Raw genomic sequence first — 19,658 nt, 5'->3', positions numbered from 1 at the left:
TGAGAATAATCGCCTCGGGCCAACACGTTGGGCGCCAAAATATTATGCCACGGTTCAAACTGGCCAGAGGGCACAATACTTGGGCTAGCTCGATCTCAGGGCGCCACTTGCGGCGAAGTCGAGGGTTCTTTTGGTAGCAGGCCCCGCAAGTAGCCTGCTGACCTGGCCAGGAGAGGTGTTTGAAGTTCGCGAGAACGAAAAGAAACGCACAAAGTGGACGTGGCTGGACCTAGGCGCTATTCAAACAGGCGAAACCAAAAAAATACAGACGGGCGAGCTGAGGGGGGGTAGTATTGATACACACTATGTAAGTGAAAATTGAATGTAATTGAAATGACTGTAGTTATATTTGAATTGATATAAATATATGAATGGATAAATATATGAATTGATATAAATATAAATGTGAATTGATATAAAAATGTACAATAAAAAGGGGTGGAAACTCGGTTCCAGCAATCCGGCCGAAATAGCTATTTCCGCAGAGCTTTACAATAAGCGAATCTCGCTGATGTCTACGCGGAGATGTTAACAAGGTTATAATGTGATATATATATAACAAAAGTAAGTGAGCTATTTCACTTGCTAGATTGAGTTAGTTTGTAAATTGTGATATGGTTAGTAAGATATTAAAAAAAGGTTAGATAAAATGAAATTGAGTCGAATAAGAGGGGTGGCTTGCCGGTCTCCAGGAGCAGTCCGCGCTCAGGGGCCGTAGAGGAGTGTGTCCTTTCCCAGTCGTTCGGGGATGTGGTGGCAAAGTCCTTTGAGCGGAGCTGACGGTTCTAGAGACGAGACTGGAGCCACAGAGGTCTCGGGCGCGTCGACGATGAGCCCGACGCACGGTTTTCTCTTGACCTCGACGTAAGACGGTTGGGGTCGAAGTCTAGGGGGTGGAGATGGAGGATTCCCTAGAGGAGTACTACGTGTAGCACATTGTCTACATGAAGACTCACCTATACCCTCAGGCAAGGGAAATGCCTCGCAGGAGTCTACTTCGATTGCGTCACGAGCCTTAGCGTTTGGACCAAAATCCTCCCTAAGCGGAGTTGGAAGGGTGCGCTCAAATTTTCCACACGGAGACGATACAGCACACCATCCACAAGGTTTCGACGAATACGAAGATCCCTGGCACCAGGTAATAAATTGATTTCACTCGAACGAAACGGTCCGCAAAGGCACGTGGCACGGTAGATTCAGAAGAGAAAAAAGGTGAGTGAAGATTCTCCTGATAAGATGGAATATTCTCGAAGGAGTCGCGCGCGCGCTTGTCTTCGCGCTAGCAAAAGAGGGAATTTTGTAGGCAACCAACGATTCCTGAAGAGGTATGTTGGGCGAAAAACCAAGGGTGACAAAATTCAAAACTATGGCAACCGACATTGTTGAAGTATTGTATTTGCCGTTTCGTTAACGATTTGCAAATTTGCAAAGTTTCGTGAATCTCCCCCTTAGTATTTTTAAAATACAAAACTACAAAATAAGTCAATAAGAAGTTAAAAAAAATCCTAGTAATAAGTGTTGGTTTCCGGCTTGTTTATTTAATCATACATATAGAATTATACATTTCATAGGCACTGAAGGTACGTATGAATAAATAAAAATACATATATTAACTGCCCCCTCTTTTACTGGTTACAGTTAAACATTTTATTTTGATATGATAAGGTTAAAGGTAATTTCTTCTCTGTAGTAAACGGGGGTGGCACATCAATGAAAATTCACCCACGTTGTATTTACATTCGCATGCGCCCAATTATTGATAAAGATGTTTGCTTCTGCGTTACGTTCGTTTAGAATGATATAACTTCTTTGAGCGACAGCATTACTGGAATTGTCTAGTCGTGTAGATGGTGAAAAGTGTTAGTTACTTGGACCAATATGGCTCAACAGGAGATGGCTGTTTATTTAATATCTCTGTTAATTTGTAAGTATCCATTTAATTGTATGCATCGTTGAAAATAACTTCAATTATATGATATTTGAGTGAATAATGAAAAATATATCAACTCGCAATTACAGTATGAATAAAATAGTAGATTAATATAGTAAACAAATATCTGAGAACGTGTTATGCTGGGTTTTCACATGCAAAGATTATTGGCGCCAGGAGTGAACCAGTCTCAAGGCGCCAATATTAATGGCACCAGTCACTTAGTCACAGTTTCGTAATTAGTTTTCAATTGTCACAATATTCGACATGACGTTAACCGCTAATGTTCGTACTACCATTGATGCTGTAGTGCAAATTTTAACTAGGGCGGGGCAAATGTGCCGCAGGGATAGGTCACATATGCACTTTGTATGCATTAAAAAAATTGGCATTTTACAGAACCAAATATGCTGTAAAACCCTCAAATATGCGTTTAAATATACATTTATGTATGCATATTGTACATATCACAGCTACGCATAGATTTAAAGTCCGTATATACAGACTGATTCACATAACTTTCGACCTTTACGAAATTAAAATGCAGCCAGTAATACGTTTCAATTTATAACTTGATCCAAAAACATGAATAATTTTAAACTTTTGTCTGGTTTGGACATCCCTCACAAAAGTCTCAATGATAAAAATTTTAAAAATGACAGTAACCGATAATATTTTTTTATTTAAGAAACTGACTCATCATATATCAATATCACATCGATCCTTTCATCATTGGAGCATTCAATTAACAAAAAATATTTCAGAATTATACAAAAAAGAATTGTCAAGTGATTGTCAATAATGCCAGGAGTGTCCAGATTTCATAGCAAATAAAGGTATCATTATCAAATTATAACTGAATAACGTATTACTGGCTGCATTTAAAATTTGTTAGGATTGGAAAGTTATGTGAATTAGTTTCTCTTATATGAACATAATAAATTCAACATCAACATAATATACAGCTTGTCCCAGAGCTGCTTGCCCATAGAAAACAGGCATGTGTCGACAGCAAAAGAGAGTCCAAGATGACTAAAATAAATTTTCCCGTAGCTCACGTAATCGAGTTTTCAATTTCACCAATCCCAGAAGCTCATCCTCAGGTATTACTAAAAAATCGAACACGTTGCTAGACAACAAAAATAATTATTAATATCGCAACAATCAGCGAAATGTTTACCTACTTGGAATTTTGACTTCGAAATTCCGGCAACCCAAAATTGCGGTCATCCTACCTTGATTTTGCTCAACTCTGATTGGTCAAGTTTAGGATTATCGCTTGAGATAAGATTTTTTTTAAAATTCAGATTATAACATTTACCCAAATACTACATACTCCATTTTTTCTCTGGGAAAGCAGTTCTAGAACATTCTGCATATGAATTAAATTACTTATATAAATAATTTAAATTAATAACGCTTAAACCAAACATTACAACACACATACAAAAAAAGGAAAAAAATGTTTATTTCTTTAATTAATAAAGATATACATAATAAATAAAATCATTATAATAAACAATCATATAATTTTTAATATTTTCAAGTAAAAACTCCTATTGTCTAATTTTTTAAATCTCTTTCAACGTTATATGACGTAATGGCAAAATGTTTAAATAGTTAGATACTTAAAAAACAAAATTTGAATAAGAATGTGTGAATAATGACGTTGTCCAGTTACAACGAGATTTAATGTGTTTTCGCTTAAATTGGCTTTAATGTCATTTGATTGAACAGTTAATTTGTTTACAGTTCGTTACAGATTGACTAGAAGCAACCTGTTAAGACACTTGCTGATAATAATTTGTTATAAAGTCGTTGTTTAGTTAGTTATACATATGGCCTATTAAAACATGCATAGATAGATGTGTTTTTCATAGGTAAATATGGAGGCCATGTAAAAATGATGCTGATGCGAAATAAAATTCACATTTTTTAATTTAAGAAGTCACATAACACCTATATACGTTATTTTAAATAAAATATACATATTTATAATAATAATTAATCGCTGTTGATTTCTATTCGACCTGCAATTGCCGAGTAGAACAAATAACACGCCAAAAGTTCATCAGCTTCTAACTTTGCTGGCGCAATGATTAGTGGTGCCAACCGATTGGCGCCAGGTGATTTTTCTCCACGTGCATCTGAATTGGTGACAGTCGAGTGGTGTCAATAATCTTTTCATGTGGAAATCCGGTATTAGTGTTCTAAAATGAGTCACAAGTTTTTTTTTTTACTTAATAAAACAAAATGCAAATTTCCATTAATACATAGATATACAGTGCCTTTTTTTTAACGCTGGCCATAGGGATTTACATGCTAAAAAGTTTAGGGTCTGTTAATGAGCTTTTTAATAGGAATTTTTGAGTGAAATTTGGTAGGATATTATGTTAGTATTTTATAAATCAATTTTAGTTCGGCCCATCGTAGAAAACAAAATAATCACGGAATTAGAGCAAAAATAGGTTTATTACATTTACCACGTGGCTTGCCAAGTAGGCTGACGTAATATAAGCAAACGTCAAACAGTAATAATTTTCAATGGACACCTTTTCAAATAAAGAAATTATTGAATGCGATAGACTTTGAAAAATGTGCAGCTTTATTTTAGGTATAAACATAAAACATAGGAAATCATAGTTACATCATTCATTATTAATTAATTATTTTGTCTAAAATATAGTGTATTAATGGACCTCATTAATACACTATTTTTCATTAATCAACGATTTTGCGATTTTGACGTTTTGATGATATTTTGATGTATAAACAACCTCGAACATGCATTGTTTGCACTTACCAACCGGCGGAGACGAGTTCCTCCCGGTACCCAAAATATCCGAATCTTGGATGCAGGTAGTGAAGGGTTGGGGATTAGACTGCATTGCAGGGGTGGTAATTATGATCTGCACATTTAAAAAATAATTTTTTTTCTAGTCATCCTTTCATTTTTGCTTTTTTAGATGTACTTATTAGTTTTCAAACATATACGTATAGCAAAATTCAATCTGCAAACAGAGGAATGAAAAAGTTGAGAAACGACGTAAGAAACAAAAAAGAGACATTACAAAAATTAATAGAAAATTGTGAGAATGGAATACTCCATAGAATAAATTTTGTACAAATAATTTCTTATCGTGATAAACCTATGTTTTGTAATAATATTCCTGAAAGTAAAGATTTTATTTTAATATTTAGTAAGTTTTCCTTTATCTTGCACTCAAAAATGTAAAAATATACCTGTCGCCTTCCTTAATCCTTCGACAATAAGCGGGAGCAACTCGTTTACAGATAACAGCTAAGTACCGACCACCTGTGGTGTAAACTGACCGCTGGGAGGAACTCGTCTATGACCTTACCAACACTGCAGCAGGTAGTGCAGCAGGGTTTTCTATATTTTATAGCTCCATAACTGCACAATTACGAATTCACTTTTTCAAAAGGCGATCTTTTTGGTTATAATTGGCATGTCATATTTTTCAAAGGTAACTACGTTTTCTCAGCAACCGTGATTTTTATGTGAAATCGAATGTGAATGGAGTTGACGTCTTCTGGCACTCTTTGTGGAATAGAAAGTGTTGAAAAATTTTAAAATGGCCTACCCTGAGGACAAAAAAGGAATGAAGGTATTTTATAAGGTCTTATCTTTATCGAAAAAGATGAAATTGGTTTTGATTTGGCTTTAATTTGAAATTTTGTCACAAAAAAAAAAGTTTGCGGTCAACGAAAAAATTTTGTAATCAACTCGTTTGTTAATGGGCACTCGCTACACTCGTTCGTGCTTTAAACAGTTTCGATTATTAATCGCCTTCATTAACAAACTAGTTTATTAAGGATGAACTGGAGTAACATTGAAAAATGGCGAAATTTGCTTAAAATTGGTACAATAAAATTCTAAAGTACTGTGCCAAATTTAAAAAAAATTGGTGAGGAATTTTTAAAATTTCGGGATATTTTACACGTATTCTTATGAGAAATGGAGCAATGGTCGCATAAAAATTGATAAAAAAACATATTTAAAAAAGGCCAATTTTTCTTAAATTTTTCACACATAAAGTATCGACATCGTAGAATTTTCTAATGAATTTACAAAAAAAGTTGGTCGAGGATTTTCCTTGTAATCGCTAATTACATGTGGAAAAACACGGTTTTTGAGGTTATGTATCTGTTTTAATTTCAATAAAAGTGAACAAAATGCATATAATTGACGTCGGTATGCAATATTACACTCATATCGCACGTTTTACTGCAGTTACGTTAAGAACTTTAACATAAATCAATGAAAATTGAAATTCAGTGTGCTTTTGTTTACTTTCACGTACAGTCTCAGTCAAAAGATTGTAAAATCACATGTAAGTAATTATCCAAATATCAAGAAAATAAACACAAAATTTACTTGCAACTCATTACAATTCGTTTCCAAAAATTAAAAACTATTTTTTCAAATATTGATTTCTCGTAATAAACGTTTCATAGCATTATAAGAATTCCGCAACTTTTTGCTGAGATTGTTACTCCAGTTCATCCTTAAATAACTATTAATTATTTTTTAATTTTCATTTCATAAATTGTTCAAACTGTCTTCTTAGGCTGCAAGACACTAACCAAGACGATCATAAAAATGTTGTCGAACATTTCTTAACGATTATAAAACCTCCTGGGCAAGAAATAACGTAATAAATTAAAAGTACCTACTTTTATTAAATTAATTCCGTAAGTATTTTATTCTGTAGTATAAAATAAACTTAAATTGATTTATAAAATACTAATCTAATATTCTGCCAAATTTCACTTAAAAATTCCTGCTAAAAAGCACGATCCAAAGTTTTTGTCATGTAAGTTCCTATGGCCAGCATTAAAAAAAGGCACTGTATGTATTACTTGTATGAAAACAGAACTCGCTGTGTTTTCTTATAGTCGTTGAATAAGTTCTCCCCATATAGGGCCGGTTTCACCAACGCCAGTTAAAGTTAACTGTAGGTTAAAATATACGAAAACATTGTTGTAACAATACAGGGTGTTATTGAAAGTTGTACAGATATTTTAACCATGAGCTATACTGGCTTCATGTAGAACTCGGAAAAAATATTTAATAAATTCTATGTCAAAAAATAAAATCACATTTATTTTTTGAGCTACAATTTTTTTAAATTGCTTTTAGTCTTCTACGTTGTCAAACAACCTCGTAGGTAAAATTTCAGCACATTTTTAAAATACACTCTGTATATCATATTTTATAAAATGTACACCAATGCGATTTCCTTGTTTTAAACCATATTTCCAATAGGTTACTTACTTATATATAGGTTACTTCGCATTGGCGTACATTTTATAAAACATGATATACAGGGTGTATTTTTAAAATGTGCCGAAATTTAACCTACGAGGTTGTAGGACAACGTAGAAAACTAAAGGCAATTTAAAAAAATTGTAGCTCAAAAAATAAATGTCATTTTATTTTTTGACATAGAATTTTTTAGATATTTTTTCAGAGTTCTACATGAAGCCAGTAGCTCGTGGTTAAAATATCTGTACAACTTTCAATAACACCCTATAGGTAACTACGGTAACGAAGCATTTTAACCTACAGTTAACGTTAACTGCCGTTGGTGAAACCGGCCCTTAAGGTTTATAATTAAATTATGTCATGTTAAACTAACTTTAGGTAGTATAATTCTATAGCATATTTAGAAAATAATCTTAAAATGAGGTCACCGATTTTGGATATTTTTTTAGATTGTTATTAAATTAAGTAAATGCTTTTTTAGATGCAACGATCTTGTCGATGGTATCAGCATTAACTCTTTCAAATCAAGTATCGCCCAAGCCTCGTTATACAAAATTTAGTTCCTCCACTACGGAATCTGGAAGTGGCTCTTTAGTAACTCCATCAAGTACGGCCTCCAAAGATAAAGAGACAGGTGTGGCTGTATACAGATATATCAATAGCAATAGTGGAACGACTTGTATTCTAATGAAGACTGATGCTGTAGTTGAAGTAAGTATATTAGGTACACAAATACGATGGTACTAATTTCAAACACCTCTAGGTAAAATTCTTATTACATGATTTAGAAGAGCAAGCAGACTCTTTTATTCCTGACAAGGCGTTAGTTGATGGAAATTGTAAAAATGAAGATTTTTCTTTCATGAGTATCTCGTGGAAGGACTACACTTTGGTGTTGAATTTTGCAAAGGTAAAACTATTTTGACTGAAATATATATAATACTTCATTGTGTAAGATGTTCCCTTTTGTAGACGCCTGGTGGTGAAAGATGGTACATAAAAAATATCGAATTGACTGTTAGTCCAGATTTGAAAGAATTTGGCAGTTTAAAAACACACGGTACGTATTAATATTAGTGACAATAATAATGCAGAAATTTCATTATTTACTCATATCAGGTAAACCTATCAAATTGTATCATAAGGAGATGCTAATTCCTACACCTGTGGGAAAATCTTATTCCTGTCAAGAAATCGATATTGATTTAGAAACAGATGAAGATGACCACCCTCCACCAGGTATTAAGGGATCTTTACTTCTAAGACTTCTACAATTGCAACCCTTTATGTATAAGGGAGAAGATTTTGAAGCTGCTTTCGAATGTAAACCACAAAAAGCATTTCGGGACGAAACAGCACCTATTGCTATCGGATCAACATTAGCCATTGCTGTTTTAATGACAGTAACAGGGTATGGTATATTCAGATATTTCAAAATTAAAAATGTCCAGTATAATACCATGGAGTAGTGTTATCGTTACCGTTAACTGTTACGTGAAATTTGTTAGGAATTTCTAGTTATATAAAAAGAATTTCTTAGTTCCTCTCACTGTCGTTTAAATAAAAGCAAAAAAAAAAGAAATTGAATTCATTTTATGCGAATGAACGTGATACATATCATCTTGATTTAACGGCACTACGTTAAAGAAAACTGGATATTTAAATTTTGAATTAGTTCAAAATTATCAAAATATTTTACATATTACATTTTTACATATCATATTTATTTTATATGTTTTAATATTGCAACAACAAACAGCTATTTATTACAATGTATTGTAATATTTGTAATTAGTTTATTATAAATGGTACCTACAGTTATAAATACATCATTGTTAACTATTTAATGTGAAATCCAGGGTAGAGTAGTCTGCTCGGCGTCTGCAATAGATGGATATGAGTGATATGACCTATTCTATTATTTAAAAATATAACAAAACGATACAAATCACAACTTTATCATACAATTATACATTATTAAAATTATTCAAAAGGTTAACAATGTAGGTATATAATATTTATGACTGTATTATTTAATAATCGAATCTGTCGCTTTAGAAACATCATGAGTCGCTTAATACTAATTGTTGTGTTGATTTTGTTGATCACAAATTTCGAACTGATGAGGTTTTCAAACGTCTACAGTGAAACGAAAAATTGTTATTACGTTCATTTACGCTGAATATTCGATAAATATTTACATGGCTCATGATTTTTTAAAATGACTGATTCAATTAGATTGAATGAAAACTCAAACATATACACATATCGCAAGTTCATATTTCCTGGCAATTTAAAATTTTTATAATGAAATATGTAATTATATTATACGAATATTTTGGATATAATGATTACACCGTGTATGTACATATCTGTCAAGTATCAGGTATGTTTTCGGTAAGACGTGACAAATTTGATGTTAACAATAATGTTAAACACAATATTTACGGAAATTGACGACGCTACAGGTCGAATTTAAACTATTAATACAACAGTTTTAAATGTGTCAATCCTCAATAGCAAATTATAGGAACATTCAAAAAGGTTGTTATACCCAAATCCCATCCTGTCCTTGGAAACTGTTTACAGAGAAAGACATTCACAAGGCTGAATATGTTACATAATATGTACTCGATGTTTGATTTCGTTGAAACATTTAAAAGCAGAGTTTCAATGAAGCGAACATGTTATTGATAACGGAAACGGATGTGAAACGGGAATTGTGCACCATGATTCACAAGAACTGATAAAAGGTTTTCTTTACGTACCTAAACATTAACATTAACAATGCTGGAAGATTGTGTTTCGCAGTTTTTAAATGATATCAATACCGACAGCGCAGATTGTTCTATCGAGGTCAACTGAAAATACTCAACTTTTTTTTTCGTTTTACATTAAAGATGTTAATAATGTGTTCGAGGTAATTGTTGTAGAGACATGAAAAGTGAAGCAAAAATATTCACGTAATTAATTTTCGTTTAGTATTGAGTTCCTTGAGTTGACGGCTCTCGTGTTGAAAGTTGAAACTGTAGAGTTTTATAAAAAATAAGGCACTAAACGCTGATAATTTAAATCTCATAAGACTCATAGGTATGTTGAACCTTGCACTGATGAAACAAGGGTTGCTGGTACATTTATTTAAATATAAATTTCGTGTGAATATGATAGCAGCTAACTAATTAAAATAATTTTCACAACAAGAAAATCAAAATGCAATGCTTTTAGCGAGTATAATAATTAGACTATATTAATGTCTTAATTAAAATTTTATGTGTCAACGTTTTACCACTATTGGATTCTTGCACTTTTTGTATTGCATTGTTACTATAATAATTGTTTTGTACAGGCTGTCTTAAAAAAACGGCCCATGCTATAACTTTGCTATTGATGACCTAAATGAAAAAAATTATACAGGAAACGAAATGGCTCTAAAAACACTACAAAATTGAGTGAACATATAATTTTTATACCATCTACCCATTTATGGGCAATGGGGACATTTTATTTTTCTGTTAGAGTTTTTTTTCTGATTGTAACGGCATAAAAAAACTATACCCTTTGATAACAAAATTTCCGAGAAAAAAAATGAAAATACACTCACCGCCACAAAAAACGACTCATTATGATTTCTTTAATAAATTAAATTGGGATATTTTCAATGACCGGGAGTGCTATGGTCACCATGGCAACCGAATTGTTTTGTTTAAATAAATAATTAGAAAATTTACGTTTTTCCACGGTGTGTTTTTGTCGGTTGATTTACGTGTTAAAAGATTTAATGTGACAATACGAAATACTAATTTAAAATGCTGTTCAAATTTTGACAATTTTTCATAACATAATTTTTTTTCTGGAAAATTACTTTTTTTTTTTCATTAAAATTCTATTTGCTGTGTTTAATATTTTGCTTGTCGGATATTCTTTGACAAAGAATAACATAAATAACACGTATCAATACAACATGATATCGAAAAAATTTTCTAAGACAATGAATTACTTAATTATATTAATAAAACTAGCTGACCCGGCGAACTTCGTACCGCCTCAGAATCAATAAATGTTGTGTTAACTTATTAGCTGAATTGAATTAAGTTTTTTTATTAAGATAAAATGAATAATCAAAATGAAGGAGATTATTGCACGTGATGTGCAAATGTGATTAACTCTGATGAATTTACGACAATTCATTGATAGAGTACTGAAAAATTAAGTTTTTTCGGTAAATTCATTTGCAAGACGTGAGAGTATAATGAGCAGTAGAGCAAATTGCTGTGTCCCGAGTTGTAACTAACTATACTATACAGTGAATTTTTTATCAATGAACCATAGGAATTGACATGGTGTAAACTTTATTTCATGTCCGAAAAATAATTTTGAAATTAGCAATTGACGCGAAATAAAGTTTATACTTTATACCATGTAAATCTCTATGGTTCATTGATAAAAAAATTCACTGTATAAAAATAATCCAGAATTAACAATCACCATAAACGGATTGAATATTTTTATGAGTTTGGTTGGGATGCAGTCAACATCTGACGGGAAGAAAATATGGAAAATTAAATTAAAAATTGGAAAGAGAATTACTAAGCATATGCATGTTTGTTGGAAACATTTTGTATATGAAGATTTTGTTCCACTGGTTTGTTGGTTTGATGGTTTGGACGCACTGTTCACTTGTTTGATAGTTTCAAGGTTAGGTATGCCGCACAGCAATAAATGTTCAACCCTAAAACAGCTTCCCCCGTGACGTAGCATTACTTGGAGTAGCATTTAAATAATTACAGACAGTTGACGTACTTAAATGCATAATTAGTTATATACAGGTGCGATACACTGAATATGTGAATAAGCCCATTTCTAGCGTTAGTCATGACATAGCAGCGGGTATGTTCGCAATTTCTGCAGGGATGTTAGCCTTGTAGGGTCCTTTGATGGTTGATATAAACGCGAGATTAAAAAAAAAAAACAAACAAAATTGCAAGGGGACAAATCGGGCGAGCGGGCTCTCTACTACAAATTGCCCCTTATTGAGGTGAGACTCCAGTTCTTCGTCTTGTCACACTCCCGGTTTGTCTGAAATCATGGTCTAAACGTAGTGACCTGACCCATGTAACAATTGATTTCTGGTTCGCGACACGACCCAACATTGAAGCGATTTCGGAAGGGTTGCGATCACAGAAAATCAGTTTGAAAAGTAGACCTCAACGGCAAACGCAGGCTTTCCACTCTTCTAACGCATGATGGCAGCTGACAGGGGGATAGGGAACAAATCTTTAAAACCACGGCTTTCGAATGAGACCACCCCCGCCCCATTACGACCCCTACAGTCTGAATAGCGCGCATTTCAAAAAAGGAAGTTATGTTGTCGCACCCTGTACAATGCAAAAGTACGTGTTGTTGATCACCATTGATCACACTTGGTGTTAAAACTCAGCTGACGTTAAATCTCAATTAAGTTCAAATTGTCGATGCGCGCACAATAACAGATTGTGACAGATGACATAACTTTTCAAAATGAATTTTCTTCATAATTTTTTTTTTTCGTTAGTTATTCCATGTTTTAATAGTTATTCTGCTAATCGGGGCGGAGACAAATCCAACAATATAAAGATCATAAAAATCTGTCCAGCCGTTCTTGAGTTATAAATAGCGTAACTAACCCGACTTTGTTTTATATATATAGATTCAAAGTGAGTCGTTTTTTGTGCCGGTCAGTGTATGTTGCATCAAAATTAGATTTATTGTCATATTAATTAAAAAATCAAGTTAACCGACCTCCATTATTCAATTATTTTTATGAATTATTGCATTGCATTGCAACATGAAAGGTGCGTAAAATTGACATTTAAGTGAAATCCAGCACACCACCAACAAATTTTCGTTTATGAAATAAGGATAAATCTTTTTTTCTCGGAAATTTTGTTATCAAAGGGTATAGTTTTTTTTATTCCATTGCAATCAGGAAAAAAAATTCTAACAGAATCAATAAAAAAAATTATAGATTACCATTTGAAAAATAAAAGTTGCCCATTGCCCATAAATGGGTGGATGGTATGAAAATTATATCCTCACTCAGGTTTGTAGTGTTTTTAGAGCCATTTCGTTTCCTGTATAATTTTTTTCATTTGGGTCATAAATAGCAAAGTTATAGTACTTATAGTGTAGGCCGTTTTTTAAGACAGCCTGTAGTTAGTTTCATCTCTCATGTTAAATTAAGTTTAATAGTATATTAAAACATGAGTTTTATAAAACTTTTATTAAGACACGAGTCAGAATTGCAGCATGACTGCTGCAAGCAGGAGTGTCCGTAAATGACGAATGCTCTTAAGTTTTATAAAACGAATTTTTTATGCTATTTTTTCTAATTTGCATATTAAATACATACATGTTTTTTTACAAATAAAATCAATTTTGATAATTTAGGGAATTTTGTGACAGTTGGTGACACATTTATTTCATGGTTAACATTGAAAGTAAAATTCTAAATTTGAATCTAGACTAAACATAATTGGCATTTTTCGCAAGTGAAGTTGCAATTAAAGATGAGATATCTAGAAATGCGGCAAATAGCAGAGAATACCAGAATCAATTATTTGCTGTCGGCAATATGTGTTACCAACTGAAAATAGTTCCTAGATTTCGGATGTGTGAATAGCTTATTAACGCATTCAAAACGAATGCGTTAACAGCTTTGTTAAAACAGCAAATTAGAAAAAATGTTTTTACAACATTTGATGACCGTTAAAAACTAATCCGCGGTCAAGGAGAGTACAAATATTTGTATTTTCTCAACATGGGTCATTAAATTATAATTATAGCGATCATAATTATGATAACGGTACTAGAACATTAATAATTTATAATTTGATATGTTAACATTGATACGAGTTAAATCAATAACTGTGCTATGAAAAATGATGTCTTGTATAGTCATATTTCTTGTACATAATTTATACATAAATATTGTTTTAAGAATCCAGCGGTTATTAAATTCGCTTTCACAATTTAAATTAATTTAGGAAAAAATTAATTTACGCACGATAATAACGAACTACTATTATAAACTGAGGAATTGTTAGCTTTTAGTTCCAGTAAAAAAAATATTATGCAGCGTGATTCTATAAGTATATTTTTTACATTGAAGAAGTAAGAACCTACCAAAAACTGAAATTACCTAATGTCAAACACTGATTGAAATGATTTATGTGTGATAATTTGAGGTAATGTATTGAGAAAAAATGTTCTGCGTATATAATAAAATAACTTTGTAAGTAAAGTTTTAGATGTATAATTATGTTGTCAATTATTGAAATAACATCTTGGCAACAAGAATATTGTAAGTTTTAATTATCTAATTTTAATTATTGTAAATACAATAACATATAAAAAGTTCATTAAAGTAAGGGGACAAAATTATTTATGGAAAACTTTAATTTAATATCAAATAAATAAAGAAAGAAATTAAATTTTTCCATAAAAATTTTGAGAAATTGCCATGGTCTGTCTTCCATAAAATAAAGTAATATTAAATAAATGTGTAGTTACATGCATGTGTACATTAACACTGACAATGAGACGAAATAGAATACAAATTTATCAAATTGTGATTATGTAATTATGTATTTAGAAATAAATATTATTCAACAAACGGGATGATTTGTTTCTTGTTTTATGATTACTTTTTCTACATATTACTAAATTATTTAAATTAACCCAATGTTTTAATTATTTTAAATATTTTAAATTACAGTTGAACCTTGATAAGTCGAACCTCGATAAGACGAATTGTCAATAAGTCAAACTAATTTTGATGGCAGTAGCATTTGGGTATACCAAATCCATGTAAAACTTATTCGATAACTCGAACTTTGATAACTCGAAATCCTTAATATCTCAAATTATTTCTGCGGCATTAGATCTCGATAAGTCGAATTTTCCAAGAAAAGCAATGGGTAGTATGCATAAGAATAAGCATTTGCTTTTACTATATATTTGTCTTTTTCTATCTAATAGAGTCCATGTATTTCTACCTCTCACTAATACAAGTAAAAGTATTTGCTAATGGCTTATACCCAATAATTGCATTTTGCGAATTCAGTGTTTAGTCTTTCCACCGTTCAGTTTCAGTCATAAATTTACTGTTGATGGTTGCGTACCTACGTAGTTGACTTTATTACTCAAAATGCCTCCAAAACTAATTTTAAAAACTTTAACAATTAATGATAAATATAAATTTCTAAAAGACGTCTAGAGTGGAATACGAGAAAAAGATGTAGCCGCCAAATTCAATATTCCAGCCAGCACAGTATCAACAATTCTAAAGAAAAAAGCGGAAATCATTAAGTTAGTGGAAAATTCTGGGAAACTTGCACAAATAACAAACAACATCAATGGCTCTAGATGCATTAGAAACATTACGTTTTTTTATGTATTATTCTGTTGAAAATACACCAAACTGGACTTATAGACATTTAAACTTGTTGCAAGATTTTATTGAACAATGCGGCAACAAACGTCAGAGTCTAATTACAGACTATTTCCAGCGAAAATAAGTAACCATTTAATTTTATTAATAAAACAGTTGATTTCTACAAATTTTTGGTGTTTGTTTGGTAACTCGAAGTCGCGATAAGTCGAATTCTTTTTGTGGCAGATGCTAGTTCGACTTATCCAGTTCCACTGTATTTTATTTGCACTTCTGTTTGTTAATTATTTTCACTGACATGAAGTGATTATTCAGTGGCAATTATTTCAATAAATTAATAAAGTGCAAGTTAGATATTTTAGAAACAGTTGTTGAGCAACATAACTTTAAGTTAATTCATTGGACACAACTTTTGGAAAGATAAATTTATGACCTAATTATACTGTACACTAATACAGGTGTCCCAAAAAAAAAAATTGAATTTGAACATAGACGATAGTAGAGTTATTTTTTTGTATTTTTGGTAAGTAAGTGTAAATTATCCGTTCAAGTGGCGGCTGGCCAGGTGAGGCAACTGAGGCCGGGCCTCAAGACGAATTTAAATAAAAAAAAAATATATGAATTGGTTTTTTGCAAACTTTTTTTTATATTACAATTATTTCATAATTCAATATATTTTCAAACTAGTAAATCCTAGCAACAAATCAAGAATATCAGGAGTAGTATCCAAACAAATTGATGGCGTTTATTTTGTTTTCTGCGGTCCACTGGAGAGCGCTCCCAGTGCAACGCGAACATGGATTTATTAGTACTGGATACGGCAATACCCTATAAACGTATGTCGACTTTGAAAAAACATATCACAGACTTCGGTACCTTCCCCCATTTCATTCTAACCTGTATTAAAATATGTTTCTCTCTGTTATTACAATACGTATGTCGTTTTGATGTTTTGCAAATGTTAATTTTGAAGTTTGAAATTAATTCAAAAGTCTGAACCTGTGGTCGGAACTGTCATAAAACTTCCTGAATTCGTAAAATAGAATAATTGCAATAATGAAAACCTGCAGAATTTGTTCTACTCCTCATAGTTCTTCAAGACAAGACTTATCTTTTCACTGGTATGTACCTAAAATAGACGATTCTTTACAAATACCGAAGACCTGGGTGAAAAAATGATTTCAGTTTTCCAAAAGAAACATTCTTAAGAAACAAATGGTTATCAGTGTGGAAGAGACAATCAATAGAGCGTATAAAACTTAAATATTTAATTTCTCTTTCATAACTTACTTACCTATTTTTAAAAATTGTTAGAAAATAAAACTACGGCTACTTAATCAGTAGATTCGAGATATAATGCAGATGTAACAGTAGAGCATTTTAGTAGCCCTCGAAAAGCAAAACGACATGTAAATATGATCCAACATGTTGACGAGCAAAGGGAAATACACTACGAATGTAAGAAAACTGCGAAAGCTCCAACCAAAAACAAGATAAGAAGTAAACTTAACAAAGTTGTATTATTTAATAATGAATAAATATAAGAATCTGTTACGACTAATATATATTTTGGTGTTTTTTTGTAAGTTTCATGGATACTTTTGTGAGTTTGAATTTACGCACAAATTAAAGTTAAGTGATTCACAAAAATATAGGTAGTTGTTGAAGGCAGACAACTCTCTTCACCTTTGTAGTCCAAACCTAGATTTCCTTTTGTGAAATCTTTACCAACAGCATTCAGTGTTTCACATTAGAGTGAAAAATACCTGGCTTTAGACGAATTAGTCATTCTTAATATGTTCAAGTTCTAAAACAATAATACTTGATAGAGTTAACGGTTCAAATACTCTCGAACTATGCAAACTTCAGAGAAACAGATTAGAATAAAGATGACACGAATGACAAGAGAGTAATAAATAATTGATAGATTGAGAATTTTAACCAATCAGAGTCGGGGGACTCGCTAAAGGATAGTGCTAATACCCAGATAATGCGTTGAGAGCGACAGAAATAGATGGTACGTCTTGTTCAACTATGATGGCTGTACACCGTATCCAGTACTAATAGATCCATGAACGCGAAATATTTATCGCCGCGCCGCATCCACTAGTGGTAGCGTCGTCAACTACGGACTGAGGCCGATGTTTCAGACGTCAGGTCAGACGCTCAGTTACGTCGCGTCGTGGTTACGTGGTTACGTCACTTTGCGGATGCGTATTATAGTCTTAACTCCAGAGCACGGCCTCCTAGATTCATAAGAGACTCGTCTCTTATCCGGCCTGCCGCATTCGTAGTTCTAGGCATTATTTTTGTTTTATAGGGTGCGCCACAATACGGGGCTTATGTGTTGTACTGGTTGCCTTGCAGGAAATTATTGTTTTATAGACGTGTTTTCAACATTTTTCAACAGTTGCACACATACATCTGACACATTTTTCAAAATCTAAAATCAAAATGATTTTTTATGAACGGTAAATTTAATTTCAACAATTTTCTTTTTTATATTTTTTTTTTATTTGTCTGTGAGTGCAAGTTACAAAAATTTACAATGACAGGAAGTTCTAATTTTTAAATAAGTGTCTCACTCACATTTTACCATGAACAGGACAATGAATTAGTGGATTTCCCGAAAGAATGAGGCCAAGATATTCTTCAAAACAAAATTTATATTTTCCTTTGGAATGCTTGGTAGAATTTCTACTATTATTGAAATTATTGTAAATTGTATAGTTTGCGAACGAGAAATTGGAATTTTAGCTTCTTCACTTGCAATGGGTAGATTGTAAAGATTTATAATAATGAAGATTTACGATAGTGTAAGTTTATCTACCTGCTAGTTACTAAAAAGGGATGCCAAATATCGGCAAAATACAGATTGTTTATCCCTCCTAGAATGAACTGCTCATAGCCGTAAATCTTCATTACTATCTATAATGTTTAACCTTCCCAAAACCCATTGCAAGTGAAGAAGCTAAAATTCCAATTTCTCATTCCCAAACTATACTAGACCTACAAATTGATCATTGGGGTAACTTAGCTTTCCTCTATCTTAGTAATAAATTAATTCCAGTAAAGGGATTTTCTTTTTCGAATTTGAATCTTGTAAATGTGACAAGCAATAATCACATCCATAGACTGCCTCCGTTATTTTCATAATTAAGTAGCCACATAAAAAAGCTGTTGCCGCCGTCTCAATTTGAAAATTGGTTCTTGGCAAATAAGTAAAGGAAGTCAATTTTTCTAGTTTTTCCAGAGAACTATCTTGCAAGGTGACTGAAATATTTACACTGATCCTTAAATTTTGGAATCTTGGTAACATTTTACTACTTGCATATTCTGCGGCACTCATTATATTACCAATATGATCTCTCAGTCCTATCTTCTGTGCTGCATTTAAAGTGATATCATTGGGTAGATTATGATAAGAAATGTTAACTTTATGTCGTGAACTAATACAACATTTTTTCTTTGTTTGTGGCATTTTTTAAAGTTTCGACTGCACTTAGTTTTTCAAATTGACAATTTATTATACAAAATGTCATTATTCATACGTATTTTTAGTTGCATATAATCATATATGGGTCACATTAAAGTCGCTAGATGGACATACTATACGGGGAATTTCATAGACAACACAGTAAACCTATAGAACGCAAACTCCTATGCATTTTATCGTTTTTTTTTGGAAACGCACCCACCACAAGCCGTCAGGGGACGCTGCTGTTTTATAAGAATAAAAATCGCGGAAACTTATGCCAAAATTAAAAAAATATATATATTTTGACATATTAAGTCAAATAATAAATCCACTGTTACGAGAATTTGCAGAATGCAAATGTATTTAATCCATGTGAAACTCGCCATAGATTTTCAAATCCAATTAAAATATCCTGGGCATTTTATGGAATGGATTAAAAACACAGGTAACAAGCAGTTATCAACTTTGTAGCCTATTAAAGTGTAGGTATAACAGCTACACTGTGTGTGGACTTTATTTTACCAGCAAATAC

The 19,658-nt window shown here is 32.2% G+C and overlaps 1 protein-coding gene across 1 annotated transcript; it reads left to right on the top strand.

Annotated features, from left to right (window-relative positions):
- The first annotated feature begins 1,777 nt into the window (after positions 1–1,777).
- LOC138124938 (lysosome-associated membrane glycoprotein 5) lies at positions 1,778–14,876 on the top strand. Its single transcript, XM_069040136.1, has 5 exons — positions 1,778–1,924; positions 7,702–7,931; positions 7,984–8,130; positions 8,193–8,280; positions 8,340–14,876. Exons 1-5 carry the CDS (start codon positions 1,879–1,881, stop codon positions 8,687–8,689), a joined length of 861 nt encoding a protein of 286 aa, XP_068896237.1. The 5' UTR covers positions 1,778–1,878; the 3' UTR covers positions 8,690–14,876.
- The last annotated feature ends 4,782 nt before the right edge of the window (positions 14,877–19,658 follow it).

This window comes from Tenebrio molitor, chromosome 1, assembly GCF_963966145.1.
Source record: "Tenebrio molitor chromosome 1, icTenMoli1.1, whole genome shotgun sequence".
In the NCBI taxonomy this organism is placed as follows: Eukaryota; Metazoa; Arthropoda; class Insecta; order Coleoptera; family Tenebrionidae; genus Tenebrio; species Tenebrio molitor.
This window is presented reverse-complemented; position numbering and strand designations above follow the sequence as displayed.

Excerpts from the sequence above, each read along its gene's own strand:
- LOC138124938 (XM_069040136.1), top strand. The coding sequence starts at position 1,879 with ATGGCTCAACAGGAGATGGCTGTTTATTTAATATCTCTGTTAATTT. Across the intron at positions 8,131-8,192 it reads TGGTGTTGAATTTTGCAAAG|ACGCCTGGTGGTGAAAGATG; the intron begins GTAAAACTATTT and ends TCCCTTTTGTAG. Across the intron at positions 8,281-8,339 it reads TGGCAGTTTAAAAACACACG|GTAAACCTATCAAATTGTAT; the intron begins GTACGTATTAAT and ends TACTCATATCAG.